We start from the raw sequence: 17,118 nt of genomic DNA, 5'->3' as shown, positions 1-17,118 counted from the left end.
GCTGTCACCCTGGGTAGACTGCCATAGCATCACAGCTCACCGCAACCTCCAGCTCCTGGGCTTAAGCGATTCTCTTGCCTCAGCCTCCCAAGTAGCTGGCACTACAGGTGCATGCCACAACACCTGGCTATTTTTTGGTTGCAGCCATCATTGTTGTTTGGCAGGCTGGGGCTGGATTCGAACCTGCCAGCTCAGGTGTATGTGGCTGGCGCCTTAGCCGCTTGAGCCACCGGCGCTGAGCAGAGACTCTGTCTCTTAAAAAAACAAACGAACAAAAGAAAAAACTTCCTACCTCTCTGAAGCTGGTACTGAGTAAAGAACCTCCATTTGAGGAACAGGAGCAAGAATGGGCAGTTTTGAGATTTTCAGTATGAGTTTTGAGATTTCTCAGTGGCTCCTGCTGGTACACTCAGTGCTGGCCTCAAGAGAAGACCCCTTCCATGACAAAGGCAGAAATGAAAAAAGAAAAAAGAAAACACTTTCCCCTTGCTGCCCCACACCATGATTTAGAGAAGCCTAGAGCCCCTCGAAAAGATGAGTAGGTTTGGGGTAGAAATTCTGAGCATCCACCACCAGGAGCATCCTCTCGTCAATATTCAGGCCCCTCGGGCAAGTGTGGTGACCCCTGGCTACCACAAGGTCATGTTTCCTGAGCACCCCATGATTGAGAGGTGACTTGTCTTTCAGATGAGGGCCCTATACAGGTAGAGTCTATCTAGGCCAGAACAGAGTAAGTTTTCCGGCACCACACAGTGACACCAACATCCATATGACAAGAGAGGTGCATAAGAAGCAGGAGGAAGGTTGTGACATTAAGGCACCATTTATCAAAGTGTAGCCCCGACCAGCAGCAGGAACATCACCTGGGAAGTGTGAGACACGCATGCTCTCTGGCCCCAGCCCCAGCGTACTGAGCCAGAAACTCTGGGAGTGGGGCCTGGCAGTCTGCACCTTAGCAGCTGATTCTGATACGCTCTCAAGTTTAAAACCCAAGACACTTCTCTTCATGGAGGAATAATCTTGGAGAGCAAGAAGTACATTTTAAACTTTCTTCTGCCATATACTTCCCTTTCTTAACCCCGCAACGCACTTACACAACACCTATTTTATTGCTATAAAAAGGCATAAAACTAAAACCCTAAACTCAGATAGAAAATAAGCAGGACTAAGTTTTTTTTTTTTTTTTTTTCCTTCAAAGAGGAAGAGAAGAAGGAATCCATGAAGAAGGACAGACTGAAGATACACGGGATGAGGGAGGAATAGTTGAGTGAGATCTCAGTGGGCTTTGTGGGACAGCATCAGTCTAGGAACACAGGGGAACGGTGAATCTTTGAAAGTGTAAGGACAGTTCTGAGTCCTCAGGGAAGAAGATTGATGGGTAAAGGAATCACTCATCATTAACACAAAGAACACGCAAAGTAGACAAGAAATCCTCTTTTCTCAGTGATGAATGAATAAAATGGTAAACAATAATTATAAGATAAAAAATGTTATGAATAACATGTTATCAGGAGTTCCTGAAAAGAAGAGAGCTTAAATTATGAGATAGGACTCCAGAAGAGAGACGTGGTTTTGCACTAGCTCACCCATAGCTTCTCTCTGCAGAGAGAAGGGAGCAGCTGGGTTCTGAGGGTTGGAGGAGACGAGATCTGTAGAGCACCTCAGAATTCATTATCCGTCCCCAACAGATGTCAGTTCATGCTCTCAGGACTCAGTAACCCTGCCAACAAACTCCTCCATCTGAAGTTCACTATTTTCTTTAGGAAGAAAACCAGTATATGGATTATAATAAGCCCACGACTCACAAATTTTGAAAAGGGTGTCATTCAAATCTTTCCTCCCTTTCCATATTTTCTTAAAAACATAGGTATTTCAAATCTAAAATGTGATACCAACAATAGTCCCCCACATTTTTACTTGCTTTAATTAGGAAAAGAAATAAAATTTTAGAAGTTGATTTAAAAAATGTCCTTTTCATTTTTATTAGTTTAAGACAACTGGAAGGAAGGAGAGAGAAAAATAAGAAAATCTCACCTTGCTCATGGTTATATAAAGATCTTTGTCTCTATGACAACAGAAAGGTTGATCTGCTTGATATGGAAACAGCATCTGAAAAATCTGTTAGTAAGAAAATGCTAATAATAATTATGGCAATTTATTCTTTGCATGTTGTGCCCACTGAACAGACATGAAACACAATCCAGAGACTTTGGGAGGATAAAATGTGCATATCCATCAGTCCAGTGTTATTGAAAGATGTTAGTCTCCTGACATCTTTCCCGAGTTTCTTCCTCTTCCTCCCAACTTCAGTGGAAATTAGGAGTGAACAGTGTTCAGTGCTATAGAAGAATGCACGTGAGGGCAATATGGTTTCTGTCCTTGAGGAGCCCACAGTCTAGGTAGAAACACACCCAAACAGACGGGTGTAGGTGTGGGAAAAAAGCCACAAGGCTCTAAGCAATTCAGAGAATGAATCAATCACTATGGACTGAAGTCTCTAAGAGAAGACTTCATGGGCCAGGGTAGGAAGCTGAATCTTGAAGGCAAAGAGAAAAAGAAAAAAAAAGAGAAGTCTTGGCAGAAGAACCTCTGGTTAAAGGAGACTGGAGATTCCTGCTGAGAAGCAAAAACTAAGGTTTGAATGAATTCCTCCCTCTCCTGTCTCTTCCAGTTCTTTGGGGGAAATAGTGTTTTAAGGGAAGACATAAAGTCATCAGAAACCTTTGATTAAATTATGTGGAAGGTTGTGCAAAAAAAAAAAAAAAAAAAAACCCTGATTAGGAGTCACTTCCCCCTACAGCCTTTCCTGGTGCCCATTGGCCCACCCACCCCCAGCTCCAGCTTCCATAGTGATTGATTCATTCTCTGAATTGAGAAGTTTAGGGAAGACCAGATTTTATTATTTAGAAATCATTGTTTTGGAGCAGCAGTTCTCAACCTATGGGTCGTGACCACCAGGAACTGTATTAAAGGGCCGTGGCATTAGGAAGGCTGAGAACCACTGTTTTGGAGAAAGTGAATGATGGCCTCTAGCTGGGGCACTAAAAAAACAAGGAACAGAGTTCTTAAAATCTCAACGCAAGTACAAGCGTAGATCCCAAAAGATTCACACATAAATCCCTTGGGCACTGCACCTCACTCCCTCCTTGGAAAGCAGTAACTTCTTGAGTTTTTTCTTCCTTTTTTTAAAATTATTATTTCAAAAGCAGTAAATCAGATTAATTCAAGGCTCCCGTTCTGCTCCTTTACCCACCTCTATCTGCTTCCTAAGCCTCTCAATTGGCTTCTTTTCATATCTTGAAATAAGGCACCACAGTCTTTTTCCAAAATGTAATCTCCCAGAGTGGCTGCCCTAAACGGTGTCTTGGCCATGTGTAACTTTGATCTTACACATGAGGTTTTAAAGCCAGTTAAGTCACAGCGGTGGAGAGAAGCTCTGCTGCTCCTTTCCAGACCCAAGAGTGCTGGCTCTATGGAAGCATATGCGCTTTGTTCCAGAAGGTCCCCTCAGTCAGAGAAAAACCACATTTAATGCAGATTTTAGCAAATTTCCCACCCAGCTTTTTTTTTTTAAGAAGGGAATTAAAATAATCCCACCCACCAGGCAGGTGGGCTCTCCGAATTGGTGGGCAGCTTTTAGCAACTGCTCCACAGGGTCCTCATTTACTCCCAGCTTGTGTCTCCCCCTCCCAGATAGCAAACCGCTCACAGCTGCTCTCAGTGTGGCCCTGAACCGTGGTTCTTTAATGCCACCTGAGCCAAATTCTGAACAGTCCAATTTATAAATAAAACTCAACTTTCCGAATGAAGGTTAGTTCCCTTGCTGCTGTTATATTTGTTCTTGACTCTGATGCAGTGAGATTACTTTACTTCCAGGCTCCCAGTCCCACCTCATGAGCAGACAGCATTTCTGAGTCCTCTGGGGATACTGTGCTATGACAGGGCAGACTCCTTCACAGCCCCCAAATTAACTGAATTGATCAATAGGACAAACCCTAGGGAGACCTGGGTTGTGGCACCAGATCCCCTTTCCCTAATTTACCCTGTAGGTTTGGTTGAGCAATAGAAACCTCTGTGCTGTCTGTGAAAGGGGCTTAATGATTCCTGCCCCTGAGTGGGGCTGGTCGTGGTGAAGATAAAGGCAATAAAAGACCTAAAAGTACTCGGAAATAAGGTTTCACATAACTACAAGGTAGTATTGTAACAATCTGATGATGCTGAGTTTTGTTCCTGGAGATGTTAATTAGAGAAATTGACCCCTTAGGTCTTTTCAACCTGTAAGGTGAATAAGTAAGTTATAGTCTCAAAATAGCGGTGTTCATTATTGCCTGGAGTCTGGCCTTTTTAGCCTAGGCTGAGCAGCCTCTGACGCATTCTGATTAGAGGCTGTTTTCAGTCATGTCTGCCCAGCTAGCGCATCCAAACCCATTCTGGATCCTCTTCTTTCCCCATTCCTCATCCCTAAGTCTTAGGCTGGACAAAAAGAAAACCTTCAGGTCAGATTTGTTGACCACTCAGGGACCATGTATTGAAGTGTTCCGGACAACATGCAGGATCCAAAAACACCCATCCCTGCACTCCAGGAGCTTACAGTCTTCCAGACACAGGAGAAAGAGGACCAGTTCTCAGATGACTGCAGAGAAATGCAGAAGGTGATAAAAGCTAGATGAAGGTTAGAAATAAGGCAGGAGCTCAGAGGAAGGAGCCATTTCTTCTAGCCAGAGTCACGAAATTTTGGTGGAAGTGTCATTGAGTTGTGGTTCATTCTTTATGGGGGCAGCCAGGCTAACATGGTTATCACAGAAGCTCAGTCCTGGCTGGCTTAGAGAGGCCATTGGGGGATCACTGTCCAAAGTCGTCTGTCTTCTCACTGACGACCAGCATAGCACATGCCCTGTGTTATGGACTGTCAGTGAAACAGTGGAAACCTTGGGTGGGACATTGGTAAAGCTTTTCTCATTTACAAGCACCAGAAATCAACTTGACAAATTTAAATCGTAAGAGAGGAGCTTAATAGAAAGATAAGGATATAGAAGTATACTGGCAAGATCCAAAAAGAATATCTGGCATCTTTGCAAAAAATCAGGAAACTTCTCTCTAGCTAGTCAGTTCCAAAGACTTCTGTCTCTATATTATATGATTCACATTCTTAAAAGAGACAATCTGATTGGATGAGGTTCCACCACGATGCAATGAGATGCTTCCAGAGAAATTACCATACCTGGACTGAACCAGGCAACCACCTGGTAATTTAAGGCACTTAAAACTCATCCTCAGATTAATTAAAAGTGTGTGGCATACTGTTGTAACCAGCTTTTGTATGCTCACTCAAAAAAAAAGTTTTTAAGTGTCAGGAAAGAGAAGCTTATAATGAAAGAGCTCCCTGAAGCGTATCTGCAGTGTCACTGCCCTGACAACATAATATTCTTTGCTTCTGAAAAATATTTTTGAGAAATCATTACAGATGATGCAGACATTCCCTGGGGAGAATTCAACATGTATCTTTATTTACCAGAGTTATTCTTGTCATGTTATATTATTGCTAGAAGAATTTTAGTTTAGGAGGTAGAGATTGGGTTGTTTTGCTGTGTTTCTTTAAAGAACTTTAAATGGGTTTTGAGTGAGGGCTTAGATATTTTTACCATTTTCCTCTGAGGCTTTATATTTTTAATTTAGTTGTTGCACACACAAATGACTCTGAAAATCTATTACCCAAGTAATCTTCTTAACATCTTAGGTCACATGGTAAGTCATAAACTCCTCACAGGCTTATTGGGTATTCTGGAATGGCTGTCTTAGAGGAGTCACTTGAATTGCACTTTCCAATAGGACAGTTCCAACTCACTGAATTTTTTTAAATCAATGCTTAAATGTAAACTCTGCAGAGTCACTTCCTAGAGTCAAAATACAGTGGAGCCTCCATAGCTGACTACCTCCCTACGTTGACCACCTCAAGTCTGATTTTCATAGACCAGAAATGCACCACTTGTACCTATTAGTACAAAAGGCCTAGTTCCTTCTGTTGACCACCTTCATATGTTGACCAGTTTGTTCCAGTCCCTTGGGTGGTCAACTTACAGAAGTTCTATGATATTTAATAGAGGGTTTTTTGTTTTAAATCATTGCTTTAAAAGGCTGTCAGGTGAGGCCTATAAGAGACAGAGCCCAAAAGAAGGATACCAACTGGGAGTATTTAGTGTTTACCCTCCTTTTCAGGCCTATGTATAATCAGTGGAGAGTCAAGAGTCAGGGACAAGTCATAGGTATGTTATAGACTTAAGGGTGACACATGACAAACAGAAGAATCAATTCCAAATTATTGAACCCACTCATCCTCATTGCCTGCCAAGGTATATTGGGTATAAGACAGGTAGCCTAAATCTTTTACAAGGAGCAGCTGTGAATTAAAACTACTCATTGTGTTTTCGTGCTGAATGCTTATTAGTATTATGTAACCATATTCATATTTAATCTAAAAAATCTGTAGTTTTTATAGATTACACACATTTTATAGATGTGGAATAAAAGTTTGATTTGAACCCAAGCATTCTGGGTCTGTAATCTATACTCTTAACTACTATGCTGTGCTACTTCAAGAAAGCTAGTGTAGCTGGTGATGAAGAGATAATACATAATGTATATAGTACTTAGGATGGACTGAGGGTGGAATGTGACCAGCAGAGAAGGGTAGAGATGTGCCAGATGGCAGAAACAGTGTGAATAAATGCAGGAAAGTGTGGGGCAAGTTGGGGAACGCAAATAGTCTGACTTGTGTAGAGGTGCTATTCAGTAGAAATATAACGTGAGTCATAATGAGTCACTTTAAGTTTTATAATAGCCACATTTAAAAATGTCTTTACGTGAAATTAGCTTTAATATTTCATTTAATCTAATATTTATAAATATTATCACTTCAACATGTAATTGATACAAAATTTATTAATGAAATCCTCTACATTCTTTTTTCTTACCAAGTCTCAAAACCTGATATGAATTTTCTACTTAAAGCTTTCTCAGTTAAGACTGGATGCATTTCAACTGCTCAGTGACCACATGTGGCCCATGGCTGCTCTATGGGACAACACAAGTCTAGTCTATTGGAAAGGTGGGTGGTATGACTGGCTGATGAAGATTAAGCCTTGAATGCAAGCCTGAGACATTTGGAGACAGGTGGGCCAAGGGAAGGCACAGAAGATATTTGAGAGACACAGTGGTAGTCATCAAGAAGAATCTAGAATGGACAGGGGAAAGCCAGGACAGAATAAAGGGAAACCATTAGAAGACTCCAGAATAGACCAAAGTGAAGAAAAGAATGCCCAAGAGTGACAGGGAGTAAGGAGTACGGGGAAGAAAGCAAGAGACAGTGTGAAAATAGAATCCACCAGAGATTGTTCAGTGGTGGGACAGAGGTAATGGTCAAATAATAGTGAATGGGGAAAAAATAGTGTAGTCATGAAATGCAGAGGACCGAGGAGACAGGAAAACTGCCCTGAAAGGCTCCAAAGCTCATGGAGGAAAGAGATCCGAGGGGCGTCTGGAAGCTGAAGACTGAGCACACGCCCTCAGGAAGCTGCTGGCTCTGTTCACAGGCTGAGTTTTCACAGGAAGAAAGAGGACCCTGCAGTAGGGTGGTCCTGTAAGCCCCCATATGAACAGTGCTGATGTGATTTGATTAATAGAGGACCCAGCACTGGATAAGAGATGAAAGAAATGGCTTATGTTTTAGCCCAGATCTGCCTCTGACTTGCCTTGTGGATTCAGGGAACTCATTTCACCTTTCCTAACTTAAGAGTCTTCCCCTATAAAGTGAGGGGTTGGACCAAACAACTTAAAGGCAGCCCTGCTACTCTGACTCATCCTTATGCCTAATACAGAAAGTACAGAGACTAGTCAAATAATCTGAAACACTTGGTTGTATTTTTAAGGAGTGTTCCAAAATTCTCTGATGTAAAGCTTACCATTTTTGGATGTTCATCTCTACTGGCTTCATATTTCAGGTACCAAAGCCTCAGCTCCCTCTTGGTAAATGCTGCAGGCGATAGGCCGATAAGTGAAGACGTTCTCTGCAATGAAGTTGCCATATAGATCTATGCCTTTAAAAGCTCAAAGATTTAAAATCATTTGAAAAGAGAAAGGCTATTTTTATTTCATTCCAAGATAAAAGCAAGTTTATTATAATTACTGCACAGCTTTGAAAAGAACACAAAAATTCTTAAGTTTGTTAAATGTAGAAGATCTTAATACATTTTAAAAATGAACATTCTTTTGAATTTAAATAATTAAATAACCCCCTCTCCCATTCCAACAAGTTCATTAGGCAAAAAAGCTTTGGCCATCTCTGATTTATCTCTTTTTCCCCCTTTCCTCTGATTCTGTAAATGTTTTAAAATTCAGGATGTAGCTCTAGCAATAACCTAATCATCTGTGCAAAATGGATGGATGTTTGTAGCTTTCTTAAGTCAATAATATAGATGGCTTTTTTAAACAATTAGAAGGTAGTGGGCAGTGCCTGCGGCTCAAGAGGTAGGGTGCCAGCCCCATATACTGGGGGTAGCAGGTTCAAACCTGCCCAAAAAAACTTGCAAAAAAAAAAAAAAAACAATCAGAAGGTAGTGAATATTTCATTTCACTTCTGCCATGTTTTGGGCAGAAGGAAAGGTAAAATGTTTGGTAATGTGCCTAAAGACCCTACCCCCAGGCTTTGGAGACTTGAGACTGGTGCTGGTTTCTTCTCTAGCTCGCCTCTCCTGGCCCAGCTCAGCTGGTGGGGACAAGAAAGCAGTCCTGCCCTAGGAATCATCTTGCACCCAAGCTCTGAAAAACCAAGAGAAGATAAAGACCCTATAGTAATAATTTGCTTTATGCAATGCCTATCTATTAAACTGTATTTTTCATTCACCTAGAGAGTTTACAATTTGTTTATTTACTTATTTTTTAGAGACAGAGTCTTGCTCTGTTGCCCCAGCTAGAGTGCAGAGGCATCATCATAGCTTGATGCAACCTCAAACTCCTGGGAAGCCATCCTCCTGTCTCAGCCTCCTGAGTAGCTGGGACTAGAGATTGGAGGTGCATCCCACCACATCTGGCTAATTTTTCTGTTTTTAGTAGAGACAGGGTCTCACTCATGCTCAGACTGGTCTCAACTCTGAGTGGACTGACCATCCACCCTCAGCCTCCCAGAGTGCTCAGATTACAGGCCTGAGCCACCACCCCTGCCAGAGAGTTTGCAATTTAAAGAAACTCTGGATAAATCCTCCTTTAGAATAAAGAATGTTTTGATAATACAAATGTCTCCCAATTTTGGTAGGTTTTTATAAGCAATGATTTCCAAATCTTTAATTTCCTTGAAGGGAACAATAGAGCCCTCCTGACTAAAGCTCTCCCCCTAACATTACTTTGAGGGTTAACAAGCCAGCTGGACAAACCAGCTTCTTCCAAGGTCATCTATGTTATTAAACTCAAAAGGAAATAAAAGGGACTCAACCCCCATCCCAAGAGGCATTAGAAACCATGAGGGAGGGCATGATATAGTGACATTATCTTCTTTAAGGTAACTGGACTTATCTGAATGTTCTTTACTTCTCTGTATATTCTATCCAGAATCCCCCTTGCTGGATTCCGACACAAGCCCGGGGAGCCTGGCAATTAGAGTTGGCTGGGAAGGGGATCAAATCAGGGGCCCAGGTGAAAGAGTTAACAAGAAGGCTCTCTGAAGACAGGACAGTCCTTCTGAGTAGCCCATCTTGAGACAAGGGGACTGCACCTTTATTCCATGCTTTGTCCAGTCACTGGCTGAGCGCTGTCCAGGAGAGAGGACCCAATCTTGGGTGAAAGATAGTTATATCCTAATCTGAGGGCACACTTCCAGGAGAGAAACTCAGCTGAGAGTTTCAGCTACCCACTCTCCCATCAGCTGAGGGGCATATGCCTCCGTTCCCAAGGATGATTTGGGTGGCACACCCCAATATCCACTTTAGGATCTAACCCAACTGCACACAGTAGTCCCAGAACAGGGCCCCCATCTGAGTCAGGGAGCCCAGTTTGAAGGTCAGAACCCATCAGTTAGATATAGTAGGTTGATCCTAACCAGATAGCAAGCAGGAACTGTTCTGGGGTCGCAGCGTACCCTAAGGAGTGGAGATTCAGGCTCAGCATCTGGTGATTGGGAAGTAGGAAAAGCATGAAATTGGAGGGCCACATGCTTTGATAACTCTGGGGAGACCAAACAGGCTACAAGATAAGAGACCGAGGCAAAAACAAACACCAACATGGCATGCAGGCAGGCACTACAGGTGCACTAGGCAATGTGTCAGGCTGTGCCAAAGTCACAGCCAATCACAAGATCCCAGGACTGGGAACAACTTAACTCCAATCCTAATGGGGAGAGATTGCTTCTATAAACTGTCCCAAAAGTCTCCTATAAACTCACCATACATAGCAAAAAATGGGAAAGTATAGCTAAATATACCTTAATTTACAAAATATTCATTACACAATTTTACAAAATGTTCTCTACATGTCAGTCAGCTCTTTGTAAAATTGTGTAATGAATATTTTATAAATAAAGGTACATTTAGCTATAATTTCTCACATTCCCTATATATGGCAATTTTGGGAACAGCCTGTCTTTCAACTTTAAGCCACAAGTAGAAAGCCTGGGGATCTGTAAATGAGATTAATGAGTAGAGTATGTTCAAGAGCAGATGAAGCAACAGCAGCCTTTGTTATCCAATCTAAGTATTTTTATTTATTTATTTATTTTGCAGTTTTTGGCCGGGGCTGGGTTTGAACCCACCACCTCCGGCATATGGGGCCGGGGCCCTACTCCCAGGTACCACCTGCCAATCTAAGTATTTTTTTCAACCTCTGTGGCAAAAACACTTGGGCAAGGTAGGATTTGGCTATAATCCAGATGCCACCTGTGTTGCATAATTGTTTTATTTAAAAATCCAGGTTTAAAACCATATTGAGGGCTGTGGAAATGTAATAAATACAAGTAGCTGTGGGATTCCACAGCCATCTCATTTTTGCTCTTGAAGTTCAACCTCATGTTTGCTTAGTAACCCTGATTCTTTACCACCAATATGAGAAGTGTGGTTTAGAAGTATCGTCCTCTTTTGCCGAGATGGAAAGGACTCTATTCTTCCTTTATTTTTCTTTGCTTTAGATAGCTTTTATTCCTTTTTTTTTTTTTGTCAACCCTAGACTGTGAAACTGCTCAACTGTCCTTGCCTTAGATCTTTTTTATCCCCAGTTTTCCTTGGCTTTCTGCTCCATATCAAATGATATTGACTAGACCTTCCCACAAGAGGTTAAAGTTCACAAAATTCTTGGCATACATTATGTGTGCCTAACTTCAGGGAAAAAAAAAAAGAAACCAAGGAGGAAGGAAGAAAGGAAAGAAAGAAGTAAAGACAGGCAGACAGGCAGTCAAAGATCAAAATACAACTTTCTTCATTTCCATTTGTCTCTCTGGTGCAGAAGGTCATTGATCATATCCCTTCACTCAAGTAACATTATCACTGGACCATTCAAAGTCCCCCTCTGGGTTCAGCACCCATAGCATAGTGGTTATGGCGCCAGCCACCTACATTGAGGGTGGCAGGTTTGAACCTGGCCTGGGTCAGCTAAACAACTGCAACAAAAAAGTAGCCAGGCATTGTGGCGGGCGCCTATAATCCCAGCTACTTGGGAGACTGAGGCAAGAGAATCACTTAAGCCCAAGAGTTTGAGGTTGCTGTAGGCTGTGATGCCACAGTGCTCTACTGAGGGAGACATAGTGAGACTCTGTCTCAAAAAAAAAAAACAAAGGAGTAAGGCACCAGCCGCATATGCTGAAGGTAGTGGGTTCAAACCCAGCCCCCACCAAAAACTGCGGAAAAAAAAAAGTTCCCCTCTGTTTTTATTTATTTTATCCCCTTGTTCCATTTCTTTTCCTCTCAACTCAGATAATAATCCTAACATATGCTTTTTCTTTTAAAATGTTAAATGTTTGGCATGTATGTATTCTAACTCTGCAAATACTATTTTACATATCCCAATAACTTCTTGTTTCTCTCAACCCCATGACTCTAAGATCTGCCCATGCTGCTCTGGGAGCCTTTACACGCTCACCCGCTGTGTCTTATCCACATTTTACCTACTCCTTCACCCAGTAATGGATGCTCAGGTTGCCTCCAACCCCCTAATGACACAATTCTATGAAGAAAATTCTTGTACAGGTTCCTTTAAGTATCAGTGTGGAAATTCTTCTCCCATGTACACAGGTGTGGAATTGCAGGGTTATTTAGACCATTACTCACATTGCCAAACATTTCTGGCATCGTGGAAAGAGTCATAGACACATTCATCAGAGAGGGGAACACCTTGAGAGGGAGGACTTTCAAATGGTTACTAACAAATCACAGACCACGTGAACAAATTTAATCTGGGAGACAGACATGTGAATGCTTAGGAACTGCTGCCCATTGAAAACGAATCAGAAATGAAGATGTGACATCTCTGACATAAAAACGTTAAGTCAGCAGGGAAAATGGTTTTGAATTCACAGACCCACAGTCTCCGTGTTGCTTCATGGAGACACGCCTGTTGTGAAAAGCATGGCACACCTAACCCCTCGTCTCTCCCCATTCTCCAGCCCCCAGGCCACCTTATTGACCCAGCCACATCCGCAAAGTCACCTGCTGTTCTCTCAGCATCTCTTTTATGGTGGGGACTCTATTTTTACTCTCATCGCTGCTGCCTTTCCTGCTCTGCAGCATCAACATCACCTCTGCACAATTTCATCTTGGATGACGGCTGTTCTGTAGTCACCGGGGACTGCCAGTGCATGATCCACAGCTTCTCCTGTTCCTGTCCGACCTTTGCTCCCGCATCCCTCCTCCCTACATCAATCAAAAACTCAGGCAACTTCCCTGGTCAAATCTCAACCAAACTGCTCCTGGGGGAGCCACACCGTGCTCCCATTTAGAGGAGGAGGCTGCCTGCTGAGAGGTTCCAGCTTCTGGGCTTCATTTGCATGAATAAACAGCTCTGAAGGGTTCGGTTGAAGCTTTTATGTAAACACTCTCCAAAATATGTTCTGCACTGCATTATTCCCAGCAATAAAGATTCTGGAATCAGAATTTGGCTGTCAGTTTTATTGATGCTGCATGGGGTACAGTGGAATACAGCTTTCTCTTCTAGAAATTTATTGGCTTGGCAGTGCAGAGAGCAATAAAACTGTGTTTTTAATCAGGAAGCCAAGCGGACATGATTCCAGAAGAAATATAGGAAGCAAACATGCCGTTGCAAGCTTTCTTCCCCCACTGTCCCATTTCTTCTCAGATCCTCTGTTAAATGAACTTGGGTGCTGATGTGCTCGGTGGGACTGTCTTCAGGAATAGAACCAGAGGGCCATGTTTAGATTACTTCCTCTATGTTGTCTCATTTCTAAGACACTTCTGAATGAAAGCATTTTTGTGAAATGCAATTTCTGAAATTCCTCTGTTTAACTCCTAGGGAGGAACTGATGATGAACTGAGTTGTGGAAGGATTAGAGAGAACAGGACATTCTTCCTCTCAAGAGAAGCAGGGTTACATTGCCTGTCCCTTCACCTTGCTCACCAAGAGAGAGCGGGTTGGGAATTGCATGGTTTGGCTAGCACTACACAGTGGAAAGGGCACCTGGAGTCAGTCTTGGTTGTTAGCTTGTTCAGGCTGCTTAATCTCTTAGTGACCCAATTTCTTCTTCTATCTACTGGAAATACTCACCTCACACCATTGTTGGATAAAATTAAGTTACAGGGGGTTTGCATAACTCATACAGCAGTTTATACCTATAGCAAGTCCCTTCTGGGACCGTAAGACATCTCACTGATTGAAGTCTGCTCATCATGGAGTTGTTCTATCCTAGTATCTAAGGCAATTTCTACTATACAGATATGAAAATCAAGGCAGCATCTCCTGCCTTTGTTCTCATATTCCTGATATTCACTTCCTACTTGAAATGCCCTGATTTCCCTTCCTCTCTGGCAAACTTCAAACCAAAACCTTAAACCATCAGAGATGCTCAATAAATGGCTAAACATTCGCCCCCACCTTGCAGATGCTTTCTCCTGAGTCATCTTAACCCTGGGGCCCTTCAGCATTCATCATCCTGTACTGGTTTTGCTATTGCTGAGTGTCATTCTTTTTGCAACTTTTAAATCCTGCATAGCTTTTATCTCAATTTTAAGAATACCTAGATTGTTTCTGTGGATATGAGTACCTAAAGGAAATGCTCTCATGGATGTTCCCCCAAAATGACAGGAGACATCCATGTGAGTTGACCACAGGGCCAAAGTGGTCTGGTTGGGATAATACTGAAATCGACTGCCTAGAGAAGACAAAATAGGCCAAGACAGAGGCATGTTCTTAGGGAACCTTCTTTCTCCCGCCACTGTGATCTCCAATTATATTCCTATCATTCATTTCTCCACTCCACTCAAGATCACTTCTTTCCATCCCACCAACCAAGCCTATAGGACTACTCTAGAACGACCTACATCTAATAATATATTATTTAAATATATAATTATATATTTGCTTGGTGCCAAGCCCTGTTCTTTGCATGGGTTATCTTGATTAAATCATCACAACAACCATGTGAAACAGGAATTATTATTCCAATTTTATAGACAAGAAATTGCAACGGAGGACTTAAATAATATTGTCAGGGTCACACAGCAAGGTAGTAGGGCAGTGGGGATTTGATTTCAAGTATGTCCAACCCCCAACACCCATGCTCTTAAGCACAGAATCACACACTATTTGATAAAGACCAAGATGGCAGATCTCTTCACTGATAGAGAGTTCTCAAAATGAATCTAGTTACTGAGAACCTTTCTCTCTCTAACACACACGTACTTTTTATTCATGAACTTGAAAGGTTCCCAATTTTAAGTTTTTAAACTCTTGGCTTTCCTTTTTTCTTTTCTAGATCACTCACCTATCTCCCTGTCAAAGTAATCCCATCTCAAGCTTTCAGAGGACTTAATGAGGTCGTAAAAATGTAAGTAAGTTACTACATACCAAATGACATTAATCTGGGAGGCCAAGGTCTCATGAGTTCGAGACCAGCCTGAGCCAGAGAGAGAGACCTCATCTCTAAAAATAGCCGGCCATTGTAGTGGATGCCTGTAGTCCCAGCTACTAGGGAGGCTGAGGCTACAGAATCACTTGAGCCTAAGAGTTTCCGGTTGCTGTGAGTTGTGACACCACGGCACTCTACCAAGGGTGATGAGACTCTGTCTCAAAAAAAAAAAATAAATTAAATAAATAAATTGTTAAAAAGACATTCATAAGTGAAATAATGAACTTTTTCTAAAAGAACACAGAGTTGAAAGGGGAAAGTTTTTTTAGAAGAGAAATTACATTTGGAAAACCCTAGCATTTTTATCTCTAGAATACAAATAATATCAAGGGAACTTTGAAAGAAAGGTAGAATTTTCAAGAGTCATTAAAATCCAGATAATTAACCTTACTTCAAAGAGTTGAATGCATTTTGATAAGTGATGATACATTTTTTAAGTAAAAAGAAGATAGATTCCAATCATAAAAATTCTCCTGCTGGAACAGCTATTCCTTTGTGCCACATTTTTAGATAACAGCCACATAGAAGTAAATGTGTTAGAAATTTATTGTGTATCAGAAGATAATCTTCGTATTTAAAATATAATAAGTGTATAACAAAAACAATATTTTTAGTTATATTGATGAAAGGCATTTATCAAACATGCAGGGTAGCCTAATAATGTAGTGTGAGCTCACATTTGTCAGAGGTAACTTGAATCATTTGTCCTTGAGTTTCGGCTTCTAAATCCTATAGAGAACAGTCTCAGGAACCCAGTGTTCTAGAATCCTTCTTAATATTAGCCTCAGTCAATGGACCTCCAGGCCATTTAGTTCCCACAGAGCATCTCTTTTCTTAAAAATCCACTGGACTTTGGAAGCAGATTTGCATGTCTAAGAAGAGACATACTGTCAATCCTTGCTGCCTGGGGAACCTCTACTGCTATGTTATCAAGCAATAAGAATATCAAAAATAATGCTTCAAGAATTAGAATTAGTGCATATTACAGGAAATTCACTGCAGATTATAGCCATGTTAGTTTGCTTAAACCGAATCCATACTCTTCTGCTTTCAAGTTTGAATGTTGAGTTTTGATAAATTTTGATGCATTAAGACCTCCGACTGAGAAAAGCCGCCACAGTTAAATAAGCAAACCGTTAGGTAGGAATAAGATGAATCAGTCTAAAAACAATCTATTATTGTGTTGTTCAGCAAAGACATTCACTGCCTTAGGCTCTGCCTTTTTGTGGGTTAATACTCTCATCAAGTCTGAAGTCTCCAGTGAGCATTAACCTTAGCGTACAATTTGTGAATTTGAAATTTTTTTCTCAGTTGGCAGCAAATGGTACCTTACATTGGTATTTTAGGGTAAGACTGACATTACTTAAATACTTGGGGATAGTATATGACAAAGTGTGTTCCTTTATTTTTGTGCCTTAAAAAAAAATCAGTGTATTCATTAGTTCATTGGCTCATTCATTCATCCATTTATACTGTAACTATATGCCAAGCAATATGAAGCTAACAGGATATACTCCTTATCCTCAATCTGTTCACATAGTGAGAAAAACAGTCAAGGAGGTAGATAATTATACCGTGGGCATGAGCTGACTATCTTGCAACAGCCTCAGAAAAGGATTTTGGGAAAACAAGAATTAATAATTATGAAACAATTCAATCTAAATTAAAGCCTCACAACAGTAATGAAATTGGGAGCCCAGAGATCCCAGTCCTAGTCCTGCAATTTCTTATTAATACATTTGCTTCCCCTCTTAGGGCCCCAATTCCCAGAGCTGTAAAACAGGGAATCTGACTAGGTTTTCTCAAAGGGCCTATCCACTTCTAACAATCTGTTACTCTGTGACAAAGATAAACAACAGAAAATGCTGTCACATAAAGAGGGGTTACTGAAACTTGCACTTTAGCTGCACCTGGGTTGCAGACCCCGTTAGTGCTCCTAAAGGGAGCCATTAGCACTTTATGATGTGAAGGCAACTTACAAGTCCCTGTTCTTTTTCAGAGGGACA

At 41.4% G+C, this 17,118-nt stretch overlaps 1 protein-coding gene across 1 annotated transcript in view; it reads left to right on the top strand.

Annotated features, from left to right (window-relative positions):
* Positions 1-17,118, top strand: part of LHCGR (luteinizing hormone/choriogonadotropin receptor) — a 53,656-nt gene that overhangs the window by 2,052 nt on the left and 34,486 nt on the right. Inside the window, exon 2 of the mRNA XM_003787910.1 lies at positions 14,960-15,031. Within this exon, the coding sequence (XP_003787958.1) occupies positions 14,960-15,031 (72 nt within the window). The remainder of the gene's footprint in view (positions 1-14,959; positions 15,032-17,118) is intronic.

Source organism: Otolemur garnettii, unplaced genomic scaffold (assembly GCF_000181295.1).
Source record: "Otolemur garnettii isolate 467f Iridium unplaced genomic scaffold, OtoGar3 scaffold00024, whole genome shotgun sequence".
Lineage (NCBI taxonomy): Eukaryota > Metazoa > Chordata > Mammalia > Primates > Galagidae > Otolemur > Otolemur garnettii.
This window is presented reverse-complemented; position numbering and strand designations above follow the sequence as displayed.